At 52.3% G+C, this 20,750-nt stretch overlaps 1 protein-coding gene across 1 annotated transcript; it reads right to left on the reverse strand.

Annotated features, from left to right (window-relative positions):
• Positions 1-12,092: 12,092 nt before the first annotated feature.
• On the reverse strand, positions 12,093-20,709 carry TAB1 (TGF-beta activated kinase 1 (MAP3K7) binding protein 1). Its single transcript, XM_035551883.2, has 11 exons — positions 20,639-20,709; positions 19,860-19,996; positions 19,533-19,686; positions 18,812-18,898; positions 18,177-18,315; positions 17,566-17,679; positions 15,070-15,181; positions 14,823-14,967; positions 14,217-14,439; positions 13,772-13,928; positions 12,093-12,784 (listed from the first exon to the last, which is right to left on the reverse strand). The coding sequence occupies exons 1-11, from the start codon at positions 20,669-20,671 to the stop codon at positions 12,577-12,579; spliced, it is 1,509 nt and encodes a 502-aa protein (XP_035407776.1). The 5' UTR covers positions 20,672-20,709; the 3' UTR covers positions 12,093-12,576.
• Positions 20,710-20,750: the final 41 nt, after the last annotated feature.

The raw sequence follows: 20,750 nt of genomic DNA on the forward strand, positions 1-20,750 counted from the left end.
CATCCCGGGGGTGCAGCGAGCCCAGCCACGAAGGTGGCAGAAACCTCTCACCCCACACTCGCAGAGCAACTTCTGCTCTTCGCGTTCCCTAACCCCCGGCGGCTGCTCCTGGGGGAAGAAGCCGATTACCATATTGCAATGAGTTAACCTTAAATGGTCTAAAATCCAAACCTCTGCATGCAAATGAATTCCGATGGGTTAAGCAAGATAAAACACCGCCCAGCCACAGCTGAGCCTCAGCCCAGCTCATTTGCTACCTAAGAAACTTGTGAGCTCGCGACTGAAGGCAGCGTGCACTCCTCGGCGATGCAGTCAGCCCCGCAAATATTTGTGCCTCCCCCAGCCCCGTGCTAGAGCCTAGCCAGGTGCAAGGCTTTGAAGGCAAAGCCTTTTCATGTGTGTTTTCAGATTTCGGTGGGCTTGTTTTCCTTCTTCTTGGGCAATGCTAAAGGTGGGAGGCGTGGGCAAGCTCCTCCGGGCAGGGTGTCGGGTGGGTGCTGGGCTTTAATCCCCAGCCCCACTGCTAAACCCCCACAGGGTCTACCCCTAGGACGTACCAGCTAGAGGCAGGAGGACAGGCGCTTCTCCATCACTTGTCGGGACGCCTGGTGCCCATCCGAGGGGCTGTTCCTTGCTGGTACAGGCGTGGGTGACTCCGCATGTCCCTTTGCGAAGGGGAACTAACTATAAATGCTTCCTGCTCCGCCGCTGTTATGCGATCTTTTTCCACCATGTGGCCATTGCTGATAAGTGGTTCTTGGGCTCCCTGCGCGCAAGGAGTTTGACATTTGGTTAACTCCTTCGCACTGAGCTACAGAGCCCGGGTAATGGCCGTGGAGCCCAACTTTCGCTGATGCCCTTTCTGCAGAAAATCACCAAAAGGTCATCTTGGTTTCCCCCTTTGGGATCCCAGCCCTTTTAACGCCTTTTTGAGCCCGACTCCACAAACAAAGTCCCCCTTTGAGCCAAGCGCTCCTGAAATCTGATGCCCTTCTTCGTTTTGCGCTGCTGGTGGCAGGGAGGAAAACAACAAAGTGACATTTCTGTCATTGGTCACCAAGCCGGCAGGGTAAGACAAGGATATTTATCTCTTCCTTGAGTGCTCTGAGGCCTCCGATCTAAAAAAATTACAGTTGCTGGCAATCACCATTCCTAGCAATCAGGCTATAGCAGAGACAAGGGGAAGATGAACAAACACCCTGATAGAAATACTCAGGGACCAACACTAATAACAGGATCCACCCAGAAATGATGCCTTGTGTGCAACAGAAACAACAACAACAACAAAATGCCTTTAAACTTGCGCTGCTGTTAAGTAACATAAAACTTTGCCAGATAAGGATTGTTTGCTCTCACTTAGGGGTTTCTGGCAGCCCTGCTCCCTGGATTATTTCCTGAAATGCATTTGCTTTTTTGTTTGTTTGTTTCGTTTTTCTTTTTCAGCTGACGATCTTAAAGGCAAAGCGATTTTCAGCATGGGCTCGTACCACCGGGTCACGCTGGGCAGCACAAATAATCCCATCCGTGGCGAGGGCCCCTTATCACAACATAGGGGGGGAAAACCCAAGTGTGTGTGCTTGGGCCAGCTCATCTGCTTCCACGTTGTCTTCTCGCTGGGATTTGCCCCATCTCCTTCTGTCTGAACTCTCCCAGCCACTTGCCGGGCGAGAAGCACCTCCTTCCCCCACAGGCCTGTCCAGCCTGGTGGCAGCTGCATGCCTGGGGACACCGAGATGTGGCTCAGAGCCCCCGTGCTGGCATGGGAGGGAAGGAGAAGGACAACTGGGCTCTTCTGGGGCCATCCAAGAGCTGCTGATGCCGGCCAGGTCCAACACCCACGGAGGAAGAGAAGCCCCGGGGTCCGGTGCCCACCTCAGCGCTGCACCACGGCCTCCCCGGGAAGGCGTGAGGCCCAGGTCCCTGAGGCAGATCTCACATGTGGGCCTGCCACGGGGCCGTTCAGCTGCAAACCCAACGAAAGCAGCGCGCTCGGGCGGCTCTCAGAGGGTTGCAGCAAGCGGGTGAGAAACCGCTGAAGGGAGAAACGTCAGGAAGCTCGCGGTGGCCTCGGCGAGGCACAAGAAGATTTAACTCTTTGGTGGGCTTCAAATGCTCACCAGCAGCATCAAAGCTTAGCTATCGAGGTTACTCCTGTGTAGGAAGCAGAGCAGGAGGGGGGATTTTCAGCCCGATGAGTTAAAATGCTGCCAATCGAATGCGCTTCCACTCGGGTCAGATCGATTTCCCCGGCCCCTGTGACTGATACAAGCATGTCCAGCTGAGGAATTGCAAAGAAAACAGGCTTGAAAACAATTTCATTGCAGCCGGCACCAGCTGCGTGCGTTGATAAGGCCTCTGATAACACTGCGGAGGGGAGTTATCGATGTCGGACAGGGTTTTCTCATAGCTACGGCTCTGGCTGGAGGCAGGTACCAGAGAGTGCTTCCAGTGCCCAAAAACCATCCCTTGCAACAGCGACCGGCTGGGGCAGCCTGGGGCTGGGGCAGTGTGCTGGCGAGCTGTTTGCCATCTTATTTTATTGCTCTTTTCTGAAGTGCCTGTGAGATGCGGAGGCTTATCAGAGCACCCCAGAGATACCACTTCAGACAGTGACAGGCACTTGCAGGATCAGCATCAGCAGCACAGCCACGAGTCAGGTTTCCTGGGGATGTGTCTGGGACAGGCGTGAGAGCCATCAGTGTTCGGCCTCTTTGGCAAAATTTGGCTATGTTAGCTTAACCGTGGTGCTTGCTCCAGCTGCACTGGCTGAACTGCCCAGGCTCGGTTCATCCAGGCTCATTAATCTAACGAAGCTATTAAACCCTGCTCGGAGTGACAGCTTATTGCAGGGCCAATGCAGTTACGCTGCAGCGAGCTGCTCGCCCTGCCCAGCGCCTGGGCACGCTCCTGGGGGGCTGCAGCTTGCCGGGGAGCTGCGGTGCTCACAGAGCCCTCGCCAAGATTTACCCATCTTTGGAGCTGGGAAGGATTCCCAGAAACACGAAATTAGGAAGCAAACAGAGAGCTGGAAAGGAAATGACACCTAAAGGTCTGATCGCATCTTCTCCGCCTGCAGCTGAGCAGATTTAAAAGGTAACCCAGCCCAGCTACCTGTCGCCACCACGCTCCCCGCCAGCAGCTTCAGCCTCCTGAGCACTTCCAAAATATCTGGCTCAGTGCCGTACGCATCCTCTCCATCACCTGTTCTGCTCATGGGAGCTGGCTTAACTTTGTCTGTTTCCTTCACCGAGCTCGTGCTGCCTGCAATGGTGACAAAGTCCTGCAGGTCAGGGGAGCGGGAGGATGCGCTGACGTTGTGCTGGCAGCAGATCGCATCCTGCGGGGTCAATTAGCCTTGCAAAAAAGGTTTCAGCAGGTATGTGTGCCCCAAAATGCAAGGCAAGGGAGCAAAAAGGGGATGAGGCCTTCCTGGAAGTGCACGAGGAGGGCATGGAGGGAACATTGTCCCGACCGGTGCTAGAGCAGAAGAGGGGTCGGTGTTGTCTCCGGATGCGGCACAGTGAAACTTTAGCTCCAGGCCATTCCTATTTGTCTTTGCTCCTTGCATGTTGTGAATAGATATTAGCTCAAGCTCAATGGGCTCCACGCAGGTCTTGGAGCCAGATGATTCAAGCTGGGATTTGTTCCACATCTTGGTTTTCGCGTGTTTTCTTTAGCTGCATTTTAATTGTGGGGTTTTCCTTTTTGTTTGGTGAGCCATACGACGCAGGTACCATTCCTTGCAACCATAAATATCCCAAATAAATGCTGTTCTCTGATTATGCGAGGGGAAAGAGGAAGTGCCCTACAACATAATAGGTTAGGTTTTTATCACAGCTCCTCGCCTGGAAAGCCATTGGGAATGTGTCCACACAAAATGCTAGTCTGGTGCTAGTCTGGAAAACAGTGTACAATGCCAGCAGAGCGTAACACAGTTAAACAAAGCTGGGCTTGAGTTTAGATCACCTTCATTTCCACCTTGAGCCAACAAACCTCTACTCTGAATGCAGCTGAGCTCAAGCCCAGCTTGGGAAGGGAAACAAAATTCTCCTTGCTTACATAGCTGCCTGAATTTCTGCAGGTCAGTCCCAATAGGCTGCAGTAACCCACGGGCTGCTCTCTACATCCTGAGCCGCAGGAGGCCAGGAAGAGGCTGGTGGCTGAAAATGAGGTGGTCTGATTGTATGTGGACCCATCAAACCTCAGGCAATCGATCGCTGCTTCCTGCTGCTCCGTGCCCCATGTGTTCGACAGCTTTGTGCTGCAGTGTTCGCGTTTGGTCATGGAGCAGGAGAGGGCTGGTGGGGACCTCCAAGGGGGTATTTGGAGGAGAACCCCAAAAACAGCCCCGTAGGACTTCTAGGAGGGACAGCTTTGACCCCCCACTCCCAGCTGCTGCTACCTCCCTCCCCCAGATTTATTTGGAGCAGGTGGCTGCGGGCAGCCCCATAGCACAGGCACCCTAGACCTCCTGAGATGGGGCTCTGCCCCCCCAGCCTGCCATGCCCACGTCATTCTGCTGGATAGCTGCAGGCAGCAAATTTGAGCAGTGTCCCCATGCCAATTTAAATAAATAAGTGACTCCGAATGCTTTGCCTGGCATCTCATTCAGCCACTCAAGCATCAAATACCTCCGGGATTCTTTGGGTCTTAATTTGCAGAGCTATTTCCCTTCTGAGCGCTCTTTTATTTTCCTTTTTGCTTATTTAAACCTGTTTTTCCTGTGGTGAACGATCTTTGTGGGTGAAAGGAGGCAGGGATGGTGGAAGGGCTTCCCTCCAGGTTTAAGAGGGACCGGAGGACTCTAGTGAAAAAAAGTCTTTGCTGGCTGCTGGTTCCCCAGCCGTGGCTGCTGGAGATGAGTGTGGGTCCGAAATACCACAGATGCCTCAAGGACAGAACAAGCTCAGGCCTGAAGGAGTTGCCTTTAACATCAACATGAGCCGGGAAGGAGGGCGAGGGGGTGACATGCAGCACCCCTGCTCTGCCCTTCCTGCTTCTCAGGGTGCTTCAGAGCATGGGGTCTGCAAAGCAACCCCTGGAGTGGCCACCGAGGTACCTCAGAGGCTGCAAGAGCCAAACACAAATGGAAAAGGAGCTGGTGTTATTTTCTTCTTATTTTAAGCCAAAGATGAGAATACTGAGGGATCTGATTCGTGGTATTTGAACACCTGGGAGTGATACACAGCAGAGCCTTCTCAGAGGCACGAGATCTTTGCTGCATGTAATCTAAAACAAATGTCTCCCCAGCCAATCTCTAATCAAGGCCTTACGGAGCACTGAATAAATATAGGGGCTTAACTAAATTAGCGAGATTCATGGTGGTGGTGGATTTATGGCTCCTCATTCCACCCACATACCCCTTACGCAGACCTTCCTCACTTCCCTCCAGGTATCTGCTTAACGCAGTGGCCTGGCGTGGTGTTTTGCAGGTATTTGAAAATAAGCAACAATGCTTTGGGGCAGGACACGTGCACAGGCTCAAGCTCCTGCAAGCTTGTCCCAGTCAACCCGCGAAATAACCGAGAGCACTTCTTCAAGCACAGTTCCCTTTTTCTCATGCTAGCGACCGTTGTGGTTTTGCACTGTGCTTTTGCGTGCAGCAGCTCCGCTCCTGCAAGGCTGCAGCAGCTTTTGCACGGGTACAGGAGGGACAAGGCAAGCAGAGGCGCTGCGCCAGCCTCCCTCCCGAGGGTGCCTGCTCTCTCTCTAGCAGCATTCACCATGGTCAACGTTTTGCACATCAGCCAGACCGTAAATAAACGATTTGGCCTCATGCTTTAGATGTGCTCGGTAAAAGCAGCATGAGCTTTGCTGCATCCCTTCAGCTCCTCCGTATTCCTGCCAGCCCTGCAGCCTCCCCTGCCTGCGGGCAGCAGTGGTGGGAAGAGAGCACAGCCACCTCAGTGAAGAGATGGACTTGTGCATGGAGAGATCAGGGGCCAGGCTGTTTGGATAGCCCAGCTCAGCAGGGATTTCCCAATGCAGGCTGTCAAATGCCGGGTGTCCCAGCAAACCCTCTGTTTTCGATGCCCATTACGTTTTCCTAACATTTTTTGGGTTGTCCCCACCGCATCCACATGGTGTATCTGGCTTTTGTGCTATCTCCTGCGCACATCCATGTCCTGTTTGATGGGGTTTAATGAACAAACCCTCTAAGGAGGCTGTGGTGACCATGGTGTGGCTCCCAGCACTGCTCTCAAGCACGGGGACTTCACCAGCCCCAGCAGCGAGGCAGCCCACGGCGGCTCCCTTTGCCATCCCCCTTTGAACTCATCTGTGAGGGTGCCAAGGCTCAACTAGATATTTAGTTCCCTGGCACGCACTTAGGCCCCCGTGCCCTAAATAGCACTCAGCAGTCATTTATCATTGCAGGCTGGGTTCTCCAGGCAGCGTGCTTTCGCGTGCTAGTATTTATAGCCGAGCCAATTTTAATTTTTTTTTCAGAAATACCGAAATAGTTATGCTCTCTGCTGAAATACCCCATCGAAGCTGCCACGCTCTGTGGTTCAATAAACATCAGCCACCTCACGAACGAAGTTTGTCACAACATATTCTCTTCTCATCCCCTGGATCTGCTCTAGCTGTGGCTGCTCTTCTGGAAACCACCCTCATTTCTCTGCTACGAAGCGCCCGGGTCGCGCAGCTGGCCTTTGCTTTGGATGCAGAGCCGGGCACCGTCCCCTCCTGCAGGAATCGCAGCCCCGCTGCAATGCCTGGATGGAGAAATTGCTCTAATTAGAGGCGAGCGAAGCGCTCCTCCCGCTTGGAGAGCTGCAGGTCCCCGGCCTACTTAAGGCCCGGTGTAAGGCCATTAGCACGACAGCATGTCTCCCCAGAACCACGCGCTTGGCGGGCTGCCCGCCGGCTGCGGCCGGGCCGCGGGGAGGTGCCAAGCACAGTAATTAACGCCCGTGTCGTGGTGGTGCTGGCAGCAAGCCGCAAACGGGAGGCACGCCGGGCTCTGCCCTCCTTGACTCCCTCCATGGGCACCAGTGAAGGCCCCTTGGTGCCACAAGGCCTCAGGGCCGCGGTGACCTGCTGAAAAGCAGTGACCCCCAGTGAAGGGCACCTGGTGATACTAAAAATTCAACTAAATCACTGAATACGGCACCTTGCCTGGGTCAGGGTGCTGTGTCTGCCTGGCTTTCCCCATGCCCACTTGGGCTGCAGCTCTGCGAGCAGGCAGCGGCCTCACCGGGGCGAGCCGCAGCAGGGGTGCCGCCACTTCCCTCGTGTGCCGAGCGGGTGCAGCGGCAGCCAAAAGCTGCCTTATTAGGTCTTAATTACCTCCTTGCCATCCGAAATTCTTAAATTTGCCACTAAAGGCAGATAGGAGTAAAAATGTCACACTTTTGCAGCTCAGATATTTGCAGCCATGAATAATACACTCGCACACTCATTTACTAATGGATACACTTCTCTTCTAATTTCTTTTCCCCTCCAGACATTTGCAGAAGCTCTTTTCATTCCCATCACACCTTTAGCTAGCAGTAAGCCATTCTGTTTTGTTGCTCTTATCTCTTCCCTGAAAGCTTTTATTGACTGCCTGTTGTTTTTTTCTCTTCACCTTTTCCATTTCCCATACAGTCTATTTTTTTTTCAAGTCTTCAGATCTGCAAGAACTCCCTTGCGAAGTTATTTTGGAGATTTCTCTCTGCAGCAGCTGAGAGCTAATGATGGGAGCAAGGAGGAAAAGCAGAGCTGGCTCCAGAATCTGGTGGGACTGGGGGGGGGTGTCAATAAATTCACCTTGGCAGTGATGGATGTGCCAAGTTTTCTGCCACTTCTCTGAGCACACCCACAGCCAGAACAGGACTCGGGCACTGAGGAGGACAGGAGAAGACCATGACTGAGAGCAGCACCTACCTGCTTTGCTTCCACTGCCAGTTGGCTGGAGCAAGGGACTTTCCAAAGCGCTGATGCACAAAACCGCCAACAGCTCAGCTTTGATCCCTCTGCTTTGAAGGAAGCCCTGAACTTGCCAAAGCGACCAGCTCCCACCAGAGGTCGGAGGCAGCCTCCTTTGCCTGATTTCTCTCCTGCGGGTAGCTCTGTGCTGCGTGTTAGGAAGTGCTTGGCCACCTCTAGGAACCTGGGTTTGGATGGCTGAGCTGGTGGTGGCTTTTGGAAACCAACCACAGCAACCATTTGAGATGTTTTGGTGGCTGTTTGCCACCTGAACACCACAATAACCAGCAGGGCTTCTTGCAGCAGCGCTTCCCTAGCTCCCAAATGGAGATGCGTGGGGTTGGCAGCCCCACTCCCAACTCGCACCAGTCAAACCCAGCATGTCCCAAAGGTGTTTGGTGACTCGTGTCAAATCGTGGAAATCAAAGCAGCTGCTTCTTGCTGCTCAGAAAGGAGCTGGTGTCACTCCCCACCACCACTTGGCTTTTGCAAGGCTCAAAAAAGCTCTTTGCCCAGCTCAAGCAAAACCAGCAGAAGAAACGCAGGATTTCTAGGTCATGCTGTTCTTGGGAGATGAGGCAGAAAGCAGGTTAGGAGACTCTCCAAACACCTCGCAGAGAGGAGGACAGGGCCAAGCATCATGGCCCAGAAGTCCAAGCCCTCTCCAACGCATCTCAGAAACACCTTGCCCAAGCTGCCTCCTGCTGCGGCCAAGTCCCCTCGCGCAGGGCTCCTGCTGCTGGCAGCCCAGCCGGCCAGTGGTTAAACCGATGCTCAATTTGGGGGAAGCAGAGAGGTTTAGATTTGCCTCCGAGCAAGAAGCCGCAGTGCTGCATCTGCCCTCCCCGCCCCGGCTCCCCTCGCCGCTCTGCAAAGCCTTCCCAGCCTTTTGCTTTCCACGCTCCACTGGCGTCTAATCCTGCGTGCAGGAGCCCTCGTGCTTCCTGCGCTTGTTCCTCCTGGGCATCTGCTTTCTCTTCCATTCTGCCTGCCCGTTCAGCAGCCTGAACTTGGTTACTCTAATCCCTCCATCTTCAGTCATGTTCTCAGCTTCACATAATAAATATTAACAGCTTACACGTACCTTGGGGTTCTTATGCAAGGACTCCAAATAGCTTTATGGTTCGGATGCACATGGGGATCACTTTATTCACTAGCAAAATACAGCCACCGATGAGACAGCAGTTGTTTAGCAACCTACAGCAACAACACACAATAGTTAAGATGGGAAGTGAAGATAAATATCGCATCCATTTGAAACTCCAGGAGGGGATTGGAGTTGGCAGAATATAAGTGCTCGCATTGAATTTTAGCCAGAATACTCCGAATAGCATTCCTACGCTTACAGTGAGAACTAGAGGATTTAAAATACCTAACCCATCCCCAGTGGTTTATTTACAACTCTCGTTAACAGTGCTGACATTTTAGAGATGCTCTTAACTAGAGAAAGGTGAGTTACTCAAGTAATGAACTGCACGGAATTACTCTAAAGCCCTTCCTCAGAATTTCTATGGAAGGAGCAATCAGATTATTATGTACAATCAATAACTATCTATTAGCTAGGGAATTAAATTTATATATTTCAGGCAGTTTCTCCCTTCAGCTACAACTATCTCTATCCCACAACAACAGAAAGCCAATGACTACATGATTTTTTTTCAGCTGTGCCACGAGAACTTCTACTCTCTCCTGACACTCAAAAGCTGAATGTGGTGAAAGGAAAAAGGGGAGAGGGCAGAGAAACACTTTCCTTCCTCCCCAGAGCATGGCAGTCAAGGGGCAGGGGCTCTGGGCAAGGACCCCGCATCCTCACGTGGAAGCAAGGAGGGATGGAAAATTGCAGATGAGAAAGATGCAGATGGGAGCTACCCCATCACCTACGCCAGCACATCCACCTGGCAAGGTGGTAACAGCATTTTGGGGATGAGCAAGCTAAAAGGAGGCTTTTGGGGATGGCTTTCGGGATGGAGGCATTGCTTTGGCTCCAGAGCAACATGAGCCCCAGCCCCCTAGCGAAACCAGCCCCTGACATGACCTCCTCTTTCCGGAGGTCTGCAGAAAGCTCCTTGTGCTACATAGCTGCACTGGCTTTGTCCCTTTCTGCCCAGAATTTGAAATTTCTAGTGGTTTTGAATTTCACCACCCTGCAGAAAGGCCCCTGCTCTTGTTTCTCCAGATTGCTCTGGTCCTGTCCCCTTCCATCCACCACTTCACTTTAAAGGCACAGGGGAGAGCGGGTTTTTCCACTGTTGTTACAGCCTGCGTCTTCTCAAAGCTCCCTAAGGACAATATTAAACAGTGACATGCGCTCATGAGCCTCTTTCCCCCAAACACATTAATTCTTTGACCTGGACTCCTAAGCATACATAGCATGCACAGAAAAGTGATTTTTCTCCTCTTTTTTTTCCAGTGGCTGTACAGACACAGCTTAGTGCGATCCACCCGCTCCTACCCACTTCATTTTTTCATACTTAGTAAACTAGCAATTATGTCAAAGGAAAAGTTTGTTTTGTGTGATCTGCTTTATATAAGTGTGTTTGGCAATTCTTGAACTTTGTCTGGAGCATCCGCATGCTGGAATATTTCCCACTTGAAGTGTTCCTGGTAGAATTTAGCAAATAGCATAGATAAATGGGATGGGGGAATAAGCGAGAAAGACTTGTTTATACAGCTATCGAAATCCGTGCCAGGTCAGAGAACGCAGAAGAGGATGAAACCTCTTCAACTCCATTTTAGTCCATGTCAGGATTGCACCATCCTTCTAAACAGACATGCAACAGTCTGGAGGAAAGGACAAGGAGCCCAGGTCAAACAACATTTCAGTGAGGCCCCTAAGAAAGACCAGGCTGGGCTCAAGATTTCCCTGCTCTTGGCCGGGCAGAGGCAGGATGAGTGAGAAATGCTTTCCCCTGCAGGGAAGATGCAGGGACAAGGCACCAAACCTTGCATGGCTCTGCTGCCTCTTCCCCCGGGCGCCAGGGCGGTTGCCCGTGCCAGCACGCCAGCCGTGCCCTGCACACCCACACTTCCTGGGAATCGAGGAGGGCAGAGAAACAAGGGCATCTGCAGCAGCCAAGAGCCCGGCCCGGTTCACGAGAAGCCCCGTGGGGCAAAGCTGTGTCAGCAGGGCCTGGGAGGGAGAGGGGACAGCCACCCACAAGCACGCAAGGGAATCCTTCCCGAGAAGCGAGCACTACTCCCTGCTCTGATCCTGCCCACATATTTCTCAGCAAACTCAGATCTTGCCTCGGGGCACTCGGTATTATTTGATTTATCCGAAGGGATAAATCTCCCTCCGCCCCTTTCAAGGCTGGCACGCTACGAGCGCCTTGAACCTGCAGACACCGGGGCTCGGCTGAATGCTGGCCTCTGCTGCCGCATGCCCTGCTCCTTCCCCACTCCCCTCCTTCCTCAGGTGACCAGCCCGACACGACAATAAATCAGGGCAGGAACCCAAGCGTCGTCCTTTCACCCGTAACCTCCGGCCGTCTCGCTTTGCCCAGCGCCTTATCGCAGCTCCCCGGGGAGCCACCAGGCACCGCGGTCACCCCAGAGGCCTCCCCGTGCCGCTTGCGAGCTGCGAGGTTTTGGGAAGGCTGCAGCAGGAGGCTGCAGCAGGCAGGGAAGAGGCGCGCTTGCCGCCTGCCGTCAGAAGCCTGAACTGAAAGGGGAAGGTCGCTGCGATACCGACACCTCTGCCAGCCCCTCCAGGCCTCCGCTGACTCGGCAGACCTCCTCTCCTCGCTGCCCACCTCTGCTCTGACACGAGGATGAACTCGTCTGCGAGGCAGCCACATCGTGACGCAGCTATGGCTTTCGGTTCAGCCAGCACGAACCTTAGCAGAAGCAGTTCAAAAAATGCGTCAAGCTCTCCTCCTGCCCTCTACAACCTCACAGATAGCCCGTGAAAGTGCATTAAGGGGAGAGATGTGCGTTTTGTCTACCAAAACCAATAATTTATATTTTAACTCCAGCACCAAAGCTCTGCAAGGAAGCACGGGACGAAGACCTTACACTTTAAAGTCACCTACGCGTGCCCAGACCACTTTTATGATAGAAGCTTGCTCGCTGCAAGCTGCAACCCCGTGGGCTGGAGGAATAGAGGGTTTCACTGGGAAGAGCTGTCACACCCACCCACGGGTGATGTAAGGAAGAGAGCAAGCCACACAGGTGCCAATGAGTGTAGCTATAAGTTATTTATTCTGCAAAATAGAGGTATCTTCTATGGAGTTCAACACTGGAATCACAGCATTATGAATCGAGTTGTGGAAACATTATGACAGCACGCACACACGCAGGCACACGCACGTACACCTACCCACGCGCACACACAGCCTTTGTACAGGCCCCTACTCTTGCATTATCCAGAAGGGAGCCCTCTCTGCAACTTTATTTGTAAAAACCTGCAGCGAGGGTTGCATTCAAGACCCCTTCCCTTATTCACAGGGCTTCCAAGGGGCAGAGGTTGGCCAGGACGAGGTGCATGGCCCAGGCAACACGTGTTTCGAGAGCGCAGCACACGCTCCCCAGCCCAGCGCTCAGCACATCCCAGACAGGAGTTAACTCTGGGCAGAACACAGCTCTCAGCTGCAGCGCTCTCATCCCTGCCTCAGTCTTTGCTCACGCAGCCGAGCGCTGGGTGGTCGGAGGAGGCACATTTCCACATTAGGACACCGTCAGCGCTCCCTGCTCGCCATGGTCCATGTTCCAAAGCCGGTAAAACTCTGCAAAGTCCACGTAGGGCTCTACGCGCCCGTCTTCATCGGGCTGGAGTGAGTGGGTGGGTCGGGAGCGGAAGAGACCCCCATCCGAACTTGAGCTGCTGCTCTGCGTGTGGGTGTTGGTAGACTGGAGAGTCACAGTGGGGCTTTGGCTGTGGAGAGAGAGAACACAGGCATCTTTTTGCCCCCCATCTGCAACTTTGCACACGAAAGGCACCAGAACAAGTGCCGGTTCTCCACAGATTAAGCTATCCTTTGTAAACAGGTAAAAGAAGTTGCAGCCCTCCTGCTCTGTCAGAGTACTGGGTATGCTGAGAAGTGTGTGGAACTGATGAATGCCAAAGACACGTGCCTCACCTTTAACTGGACAACCTTAGGTACAACCAGACGTCTGAGGGGGGAAAGAAGGGGGAAAAAGGAAAGAAGGGGGAAGGGGCATGCACTCTGCTGGCCTCCTCATACCCATTCAGAACAACCTTTACGGGAAGAGTCTGGAAGCAGCAAAGCTATTCTTGCATGACCTGTGTTAGAGCCAAAGCAGCCCTGGTGTGTCAGCCTCATTGTTTTTGGAGCTACCAGAACACAATAACCATAGAGCTTCTTCACTTTTCTGTTTGTACACACTCCACCCTGTGCCAAAGGCTGAATTCAAGCCAGAGCCACGAGTACGATCCTGCAAAGCAGATCCAAACAGAATCCAGGTCTAACCTTTATCATTTTTTCTACCCTGGCCTCAGCCTCTGAGGAAGCCAGCTTGTGCAGCACCACCTCTCCTGCACAACCCCCTTTCCTTATTAAAAATGAAGGGCACCCATACGCCCTCCATGCACAGCACCCAACACTCTTAGCAACCAACATCCAAAGAGAAGAGCTGCTTGCTGCCAGAGTGCCCTCCGGTGACAGCAGCAGATGCTTCTCCCAAGGCATGTTCAGTGCCGCCTGCTTTGCTCATTCCCACTCCTCACACATCGCTCTCCAGCTAACAACTTCGGCTGGCTGTCAGTACTGCAGCCAGGAGGGCTGTGCTGCAGATAAAGGAATGAGTGACGGGTAACTGACAGGTATCTCTCTGCTTCCCAACCACTTCACCCAGTGTGAGGTACGGGGGGCTGCGGGTATCAAGAGGGCGGGATATTTACTTAGTGAGGGTGGGGGTGGCTTCATCCAGAGTCGAGCTGCTGTGGGCACCGTTGACCATCTGGCCTTGGGAAGGCATGACAAGGGACAGCGTGACACTTGTCTTGCTTGTGCTTTGGGAGCTGGAGTATGGCACGGAGACTGGGTAGACGCGGCCTCCTGCGAAGGGAGAAAACAATTATAAACGCAGGTGAGACATCAGTGACCGATGGTGCACAGCGTCAAAGAAAGGTCAAAGGAAGGGTCAAAGATCCCAAGGGAAGAATTTATATCAAACTGCCTTTCTTAGATGTAAATTGTTACAGACTCTAGACCTCAGAACCCAATAACCCCTTTAATAAAAAAATCTACACTGAGCACCTCCTCTCCCAACATTAGGTCAATGCCAGATCAAATCAAGAGGACTTATCTTCCACCCTCTATTGTTTATTTCTCTCCGCAGCATACCTTGTGTTGGTGTTAGCGTGGGCTGGCTCATCTCACCCAAGGGGTACCCAAAGTTCCTTACGAGCAGCGTCATGTCTTCGTGCCGGGGACAGAACTTGGACCGTTCCCCACCGCTGGCAAAAGTGTCGCAGTGGATCCTCTTAACACGGTCCACCACTGCTTGGGCCACAGCATCCAACGAAGTCTGCTTGGCAAACTCTGTGGCTATCATGGCTGCAATTTCCTGGGCAGAGAGGGAAAAAAAAAGCAGAAGGATGTTTAGGAGATTCTGGAGGAAATCTTATCCAGCCAAGCGATCTAAGAGTTTTTATGGCAACTTATCCAGCTAGGGTCCTTGCCAGTCTCACTTGCTGATATGTGCTTTGTGCCTAGAATCATCCCACTCCCTTTAAAGGGCTCCTCCTAAAGGGGCAGGAAGCTGCCTGGAAGAACTGGCTTGGCAAAGCAGCCCTCCCATCATTACAGGCTGGAATGGGGTGGCACAGGCACCCGGCCGGCCCAGGCAGCACTCACAGGACAGATGTGGAGGACGGCCTGTGCAAGAGAGCTGACACCCCTGCAGGAGGTCAATAGCTGAGGGAACATTTCCTGTGAGAGCACACTCACCTGGTTGGCCTGCCCAGGCCCGTGAGCTGCCTCCAGAGCTTTGTAGAGCCCTTCAGACATAAGCACCAAGAAGCCAGTCACTCCATCCAGCGAGTGCCCTCCGTGGATTTCAGGCTCTGCTATGATGGGCTTAGATTTAGCAGCACTGGAAAGAGACAGGGTTTTTAATAATCACTGCTGCCACACTAGGTAAGAACAGAGGGTCATGAAGAAGAGGGACTAAAACCACAAAGCAAGTTTTTCTGACCTGAGTAGTTCAATATCAGTGTAGCCATATTTGACTTTGTAATCTCCAATGCGCCGAGTGCTTTCCTGCCCACGAATAGTTCCCACTTGTTTTATTTTCCCTGCATCCAAACCTGCCAGATTAAAAAAAAAATACAAAGTTTGGGAAACTTGCAGGACTCCCTGTGGTCATACTGTCAGGAAGGAGAAAAGAAATATCCACAGCTAAAGAGAACGGCAAGATGAAGCAAGATGCCAAACGATCTTTCTTCCCTACAGGAAGGAAAGGAAGAGCAGTTTGCTCCGTTCCAAGGGACACCTTCTCATTAGCTGTAATCTGGGAACGAGAGAGGAGAGAGATGCGCACAGCCCGACACTCACACCGAATGCAGTGGCTGGCCCCGAGACAAAGCCCACGCCCTGGTCCAAAGCCACCGGCAGCAGCTGGCCTGAGCGCACAGGCATTTGCTGAAAAGGCAGTGGAACATCTGCGCCTGTCAGCTCTGGACTGCGTGACGGGAGGAGGAAAGCAGGAAGGGGGAAAACATATGTGAAGGATTCTTATTTTTTCTTCCACCCTGTTATTGATCCATGTTCCTAAATTCCATATGACAAATTCACTAATATGCTAACTTGGAGAAGGAGAAACGGAGAACTGTCTGCAAGAAGGACTGAATTTGCTCAAGTGCTCAGACTGGCGTTAGCTACTCCTAAAACAAGGATAATCCACAAACAGGTATTTAGTTTAATTAAGTTTTAGGGGATATACCTCTGCTTTGTTGTATAACTCATGTCCGGTAGGGACTATGAAGGAATCACATCTCGAAGAAAGTCCTACCAGAAACCATCTGGGGATAGCTGCTACGTGAGGCAGGACTCAGAGCAGACGAGCCACTTACCTGGTCTGTCCTGGCAATTCCCCCTTCCTGGTTATACCTGGAGCTAACAGGCAGAAAATGTTATTTTGAGATTTTTAATCTAGGGATGACTGTCCTCAGTACAAGGTGAAGGCAAGGGTCCAACTGAAACTCTCCCTCTGAGTCAAACCAAGCCTCACCGCGCAGATGGCTCCACACCTACCCCAGCAGTAAGACACAACTCTGCCATCTGCTGCAGACCGAAGCTGACTCATCAACATGGCCTGGCTCATTTGCCAGCTCCTGGCAGGGGGATACAAGCTATCGACAGACACAAACACGGGGAAGCTCCAAGCACGCCAGAGAGGTTGTGTCGAAATCACAGCGACTCTCCTGGAGTACTGAGCGAGCTGCAATGTGCTGGGTGAAGAGCCACACAGGCGTAAGGCCTCTCTCTCCCTTTCCCCCGGACAGGTGTAACACAGGCACCATCATGATAAAAAGTTTGGGGGATAGAATTTATCACTGTGCTTCAACTTAGCCTCACAACAATCAGCACTGGGCCCCCAAAACCCTGTGCACATTGGCTTTTTCCTACTGGCTCTCCCTTCTGTTGGGATTGCCAGCTGGAGGGCCACTGCTGCGTTGGATTAAGGTCAGTGTATCTAGCAGATTCCTGCTCCACCGTGGACCACAGCTAAATTCTAGGTAGTGTTTTTGGCAGTAGAAAGGCTCTCTTTCCCTAGATTCCTGTATTCAGTCCTCTGTTTCATAGCACATGCCACTACTGCAGAAGTGTGAGTAAGGAAAAAAAAAAAAAAAAAGAGAAATGGAGTGAAACAAGACCTATCAGCAGAAAACTACCACACTGACAGCCTCACCAGATATGAATATAACTACCAAGTGAGCCTCATGAAGAATGCCAAGTTAGATCTACCTAAGCAAAGGCACAGAACATAAGTACCTCAACAAGAAGAGTCTGGTGCTAACAGTCACACAAGTGGCCTGGGCTAGTTCTAGACAAAGAAAGAAAACACGCCAAGCATTGTAAAGGAAAAGGGAAATTGCCAGAAGCAAGATGTCAGTATTAGACAGAGTTCAATGGTTACTGATGTGAGAGCAGTAAACATCAGTGTTTGGTCTGACTCTGTCTGAAGTCTACCTGCTTTTTTTGCAGTAGCAGCTTGTACAAAGGCGTACTGAAACGCACCATCCTGAGGGTGTGGCAGAACCTAACCAGCATAACTGTGGTTTGCCTCCAGAGGGTCAGTCACCTACTGTCCATCCTGCTTCTGCCCTCTGGCTGTGTGCTTCTGCTCCTGCCTTCCTTATCGACTCTAGTAATCGCACAGCTGGAGGGCAAATCAATGTCAGTTTGGCAGTCAGACATGAAACTAAGTCTCAAAATGAACAAAGAGGGGGAAAAAAAAGAAAAAAGATAGTTTTCTGTAGGTTCAGCAAGCTGAACTTACTCACTCTGTAGCCTCACTGTGGCTAGACATGCAGAAAAAGGCACTGAACTCGTAATTTGAAACCACAGCCCACAGGGAGCTTCTTTTGTGGTCAGTTATTGTTTCCAGTGGCTTGAGTCATTCCTGGTGCCCCAGATAAACTGAGGCACGAGATGTTCTCAGATAAGAAGACAAAAATCAAGCACTCACCCAGCTGGGAGAAGCGAAAGAGTTCATCCTCATTCTCTGTCGTATGGTCCACGTTGAGCTGAGTCACCTGCAACCCATCCACCGTGGACTTACACAACAGTGCCCGATTGGTACCTGCAGCGGGAGTAGCGAGATGAGGCACCAGATAGCTCTGCGTTAAGACGGAGAACATATCCAAATGGGAAAGGAAAAGGAGAGGGGAATAAGGACAGAAAAGAAGAGAAAAGCTCATGTACTCTCTCTTCATCATCTCCCAGAAGTAGCCTTGCCCGCAGCATGCTAGGCCTGTTAGGCAGCTCTTCACTTAGGCCTGAGCCAACACCTCACGAGCAAGCTCTCCACTCCTCAGCGAACCTGCACTACTGCCTCTCAACCCATTTTTCCCCTGTTCTTTGGACACACACATTGCATCTGTCAATATCTGCAGAGATGATCACCCGGACTGATTTCAATTGGGCCTACAAGTAACAAGCATATCGCTCCTCAGCCACAGACCAAAGAAACTGCCCCCCACGTTCTGATTTCTTTCACTTCCTAGAGCTGCAGCCATCCTCAGAAATGCCTAGACTGAAATGCTAAGAACAAACGCTGAAATACAAAGAACAACTCACCAACGTTGGCGATATAGAGCTTGTTGTTGAGAACAACAGCGACGATAGCCATTGCTCCTCCAGAGATCTCCTGCTCTACAACCTTCAATCTCTCCACAATCTTCTGGTACTGAGGAGGCAGCTGGTGGTGAGGAACACCCTGGAACCCAAGATTATGGAGGAGGCTTAAACACACAGTCCACAACCCTGAAGCTGACTATGTAAGACATACAATTATTTGTTCAATCCTAACAAATCCCGTGGGTCTAATAAGGTTCTGGAAACGACAGCCCAGTTCACCTGAAGACCAGAATTCACATCTGCCCAGGTGCCATGCAAATTTGACGCCTTGCCTCTCACCCACATCATGTCTTTGTCCTTGGAAGAGCCACACCTCGTGGGCTGAACACCTTTCCACAATACGTTTAGTTCTTTACTAAGAAAACCAATGATGTGTCTACGTAGTGCCAGTAAGAACATTGGGAACTCTGGGAAGCGGACCAAGACACTTGCTTCACTTCCCACAAGCTCCCAGAAGACAACTACAGGGACACAATTTTCAATTACAGCTGCCCTCGGACCAGACTGACTAACGTCCCATCCAGCAGTCTGGAAAGTAGGACCTCCAGAAATCTCCATTCTTAAGGCCACATTACCTCTGGTAGCTGGGACTGCAGGCTGGCCTTCTCTGCCAAAGCATCATCAATGGACTCCAGGAAGCTTCTTTCTACCACATCAAAAGCCTAAAAAGGGCCATAAGAGAAACTGAGCATTTATCCAGCACCTACAGACCTCTGAGGCTACCCATCCTCACCTCTTGTAAGATCAGTTCATAAAAGTGGTTGATCGCTATACATACAGACACTTGAGATCACAGCATCATATTAAAATGCAATTATTTTAGTGAAGCTACTTAACAGCTTGTAAAAACAATCTGTTACTACTCAAAACAGGAGACAAAAACATACAAATTACAATCACAGCAATGTCAGAGACCTATCTGATTTTGTAAGTTGATTGTAAAAACTTATCTATCACTCAAGAAAATGTGCTCGCAAATCCATCTCCCCACGCATTAACTTCTCCTTTTCACTCGTCGTCATCTCCTTTACAGGCTGACTTGTTCCTACAAGTCCAGTGAAGACTGGCTGCAGCTTCCTGGAGAGCTCTCAGCAGCGTGCTGACAGAGCTGGGGGACAGATGGGTATGAGGTGGGAGTGAAACAAAGCACTACAGCTGCTCACAGTATGAGTACAATCACAACCATTGGCAGATGTTTCCAAGCCCCTCAGAAACCAGATGCTGCTCCCCTGGTAGCAAAAAGAGGAGGTGGGTAGTGTGAGAAGCAGGAGCTGTTCCCAGCCGAAGCCGCTTTACCTGCAGCAGGACTCGACGCACGTCAGCATCACTGTGATCTGCGTGAAGCTGGCCCAGCAGCAGTTCAGCAGAGAGCCTCTGACCCACAAAGTTGGTGACTCGGTTGCCGTCATAACCATTGAAGACACCATAGAGGTAGCAGTTGTTCTCACTCCTATCAGAGACAGCAAAAGCAAAGAGGTCATAGATGGCCATGATACAAAGACATATGTAACAAGTTCCTCCAGGCACCTCCTGCATTGTCTGAGTCCTCTGTGAGGAGCTAAACATCACGTTCACCTGCCCTTGTGTCTGCAGGGATCCGTGATCAAGGCACAACCCACTCACCTGAATTTTAACCAGTTATCTTCCAAGGGGTGACCCTCTGTCCCTTTGCCATCTGCGCTGTAGGAGCGGTTTGGAGCTGAGCCCACCCCGGAGAGATGGCAGGATGGCAAGTCATCTGTCCAACTGGGCTGCTGTTCCTGGGGGGCAGAAAGAGGAAAGAGACCACGTAAACCCCAAGCAGGCTGAAGATGCTGGTTGAGCATGGGTTACAAGTCCGTGCCCACCCTCTTCTCACCCCTTTGCTAACAGGGCAGCGCACCCCCCAGCCACTAACTCCCTATTCCCTGCCCCTCGCTGCAGAACTGGATCACTTACCACCGCCTTTCCCTCTGAGGCCAAGCTCCGGCCGCACCTCCGGCTCTTGCTAGCAAGAAACCCGAACCGAGAGTCGCAGCCGGGTCCTGCCCTGGGTGCAGCACAGCACCGCACCGCACAGCACCGGATGGGACCCTCACGGCTGGCAGCGCTCCCCCGGGACAGGGGGGCTCCTGGGGCCACCAACAGCGACGGGGGGCCCCTCACACAGGGCTACCAACACCAGCCGCCCCCTAAGCCCCCCGGGCCGGCCGGGAAGCAGAGCTGCGAGCCCAACAGGGCCTCCCCCAGCCGGGACCGGGGGCAGCGCGGGGGGCTCCCACCTCCCCGCCGGCACCGGGACCTTCCCGGCCCCCGGGCCCCCCCCTCAGGCGCTGTGGGGCCGGGCGAGAAGGAGGCGCGGGTCCCCCCTCGCACACACCTGGGGGAGTGCGGGAGCAGGGAGGGGGGAAGGCGCCACTCACACTCTGCAGCAGGCTCCTCCTCTGCGCCGCCATCTTGCAGCAGCGGCCTCCTCCTTCCCCCCGCCCTTCTCCTCCCGAGCCCCGGCCTGGCCTCCGCCTAGCGGCGGGGGGA

The sequence above is a fragment of the Cygnus atratus genome, chromosome 1 (assembly GCF_013377495.2).
Source record: "Cygnus atratus isolate AKBS03 ecotype Queensland, Australia chromosome 1, CAtr_DNAZoo_HiC_assembly, whole genome shotgun sequence".
Taxonomy (NCBI): domain Eukaryota; kingdom Metazoa; phylum Chordata; class Aves; order Anseriformes; family Anatidae; genus Cygnus; species Cygnus atratus.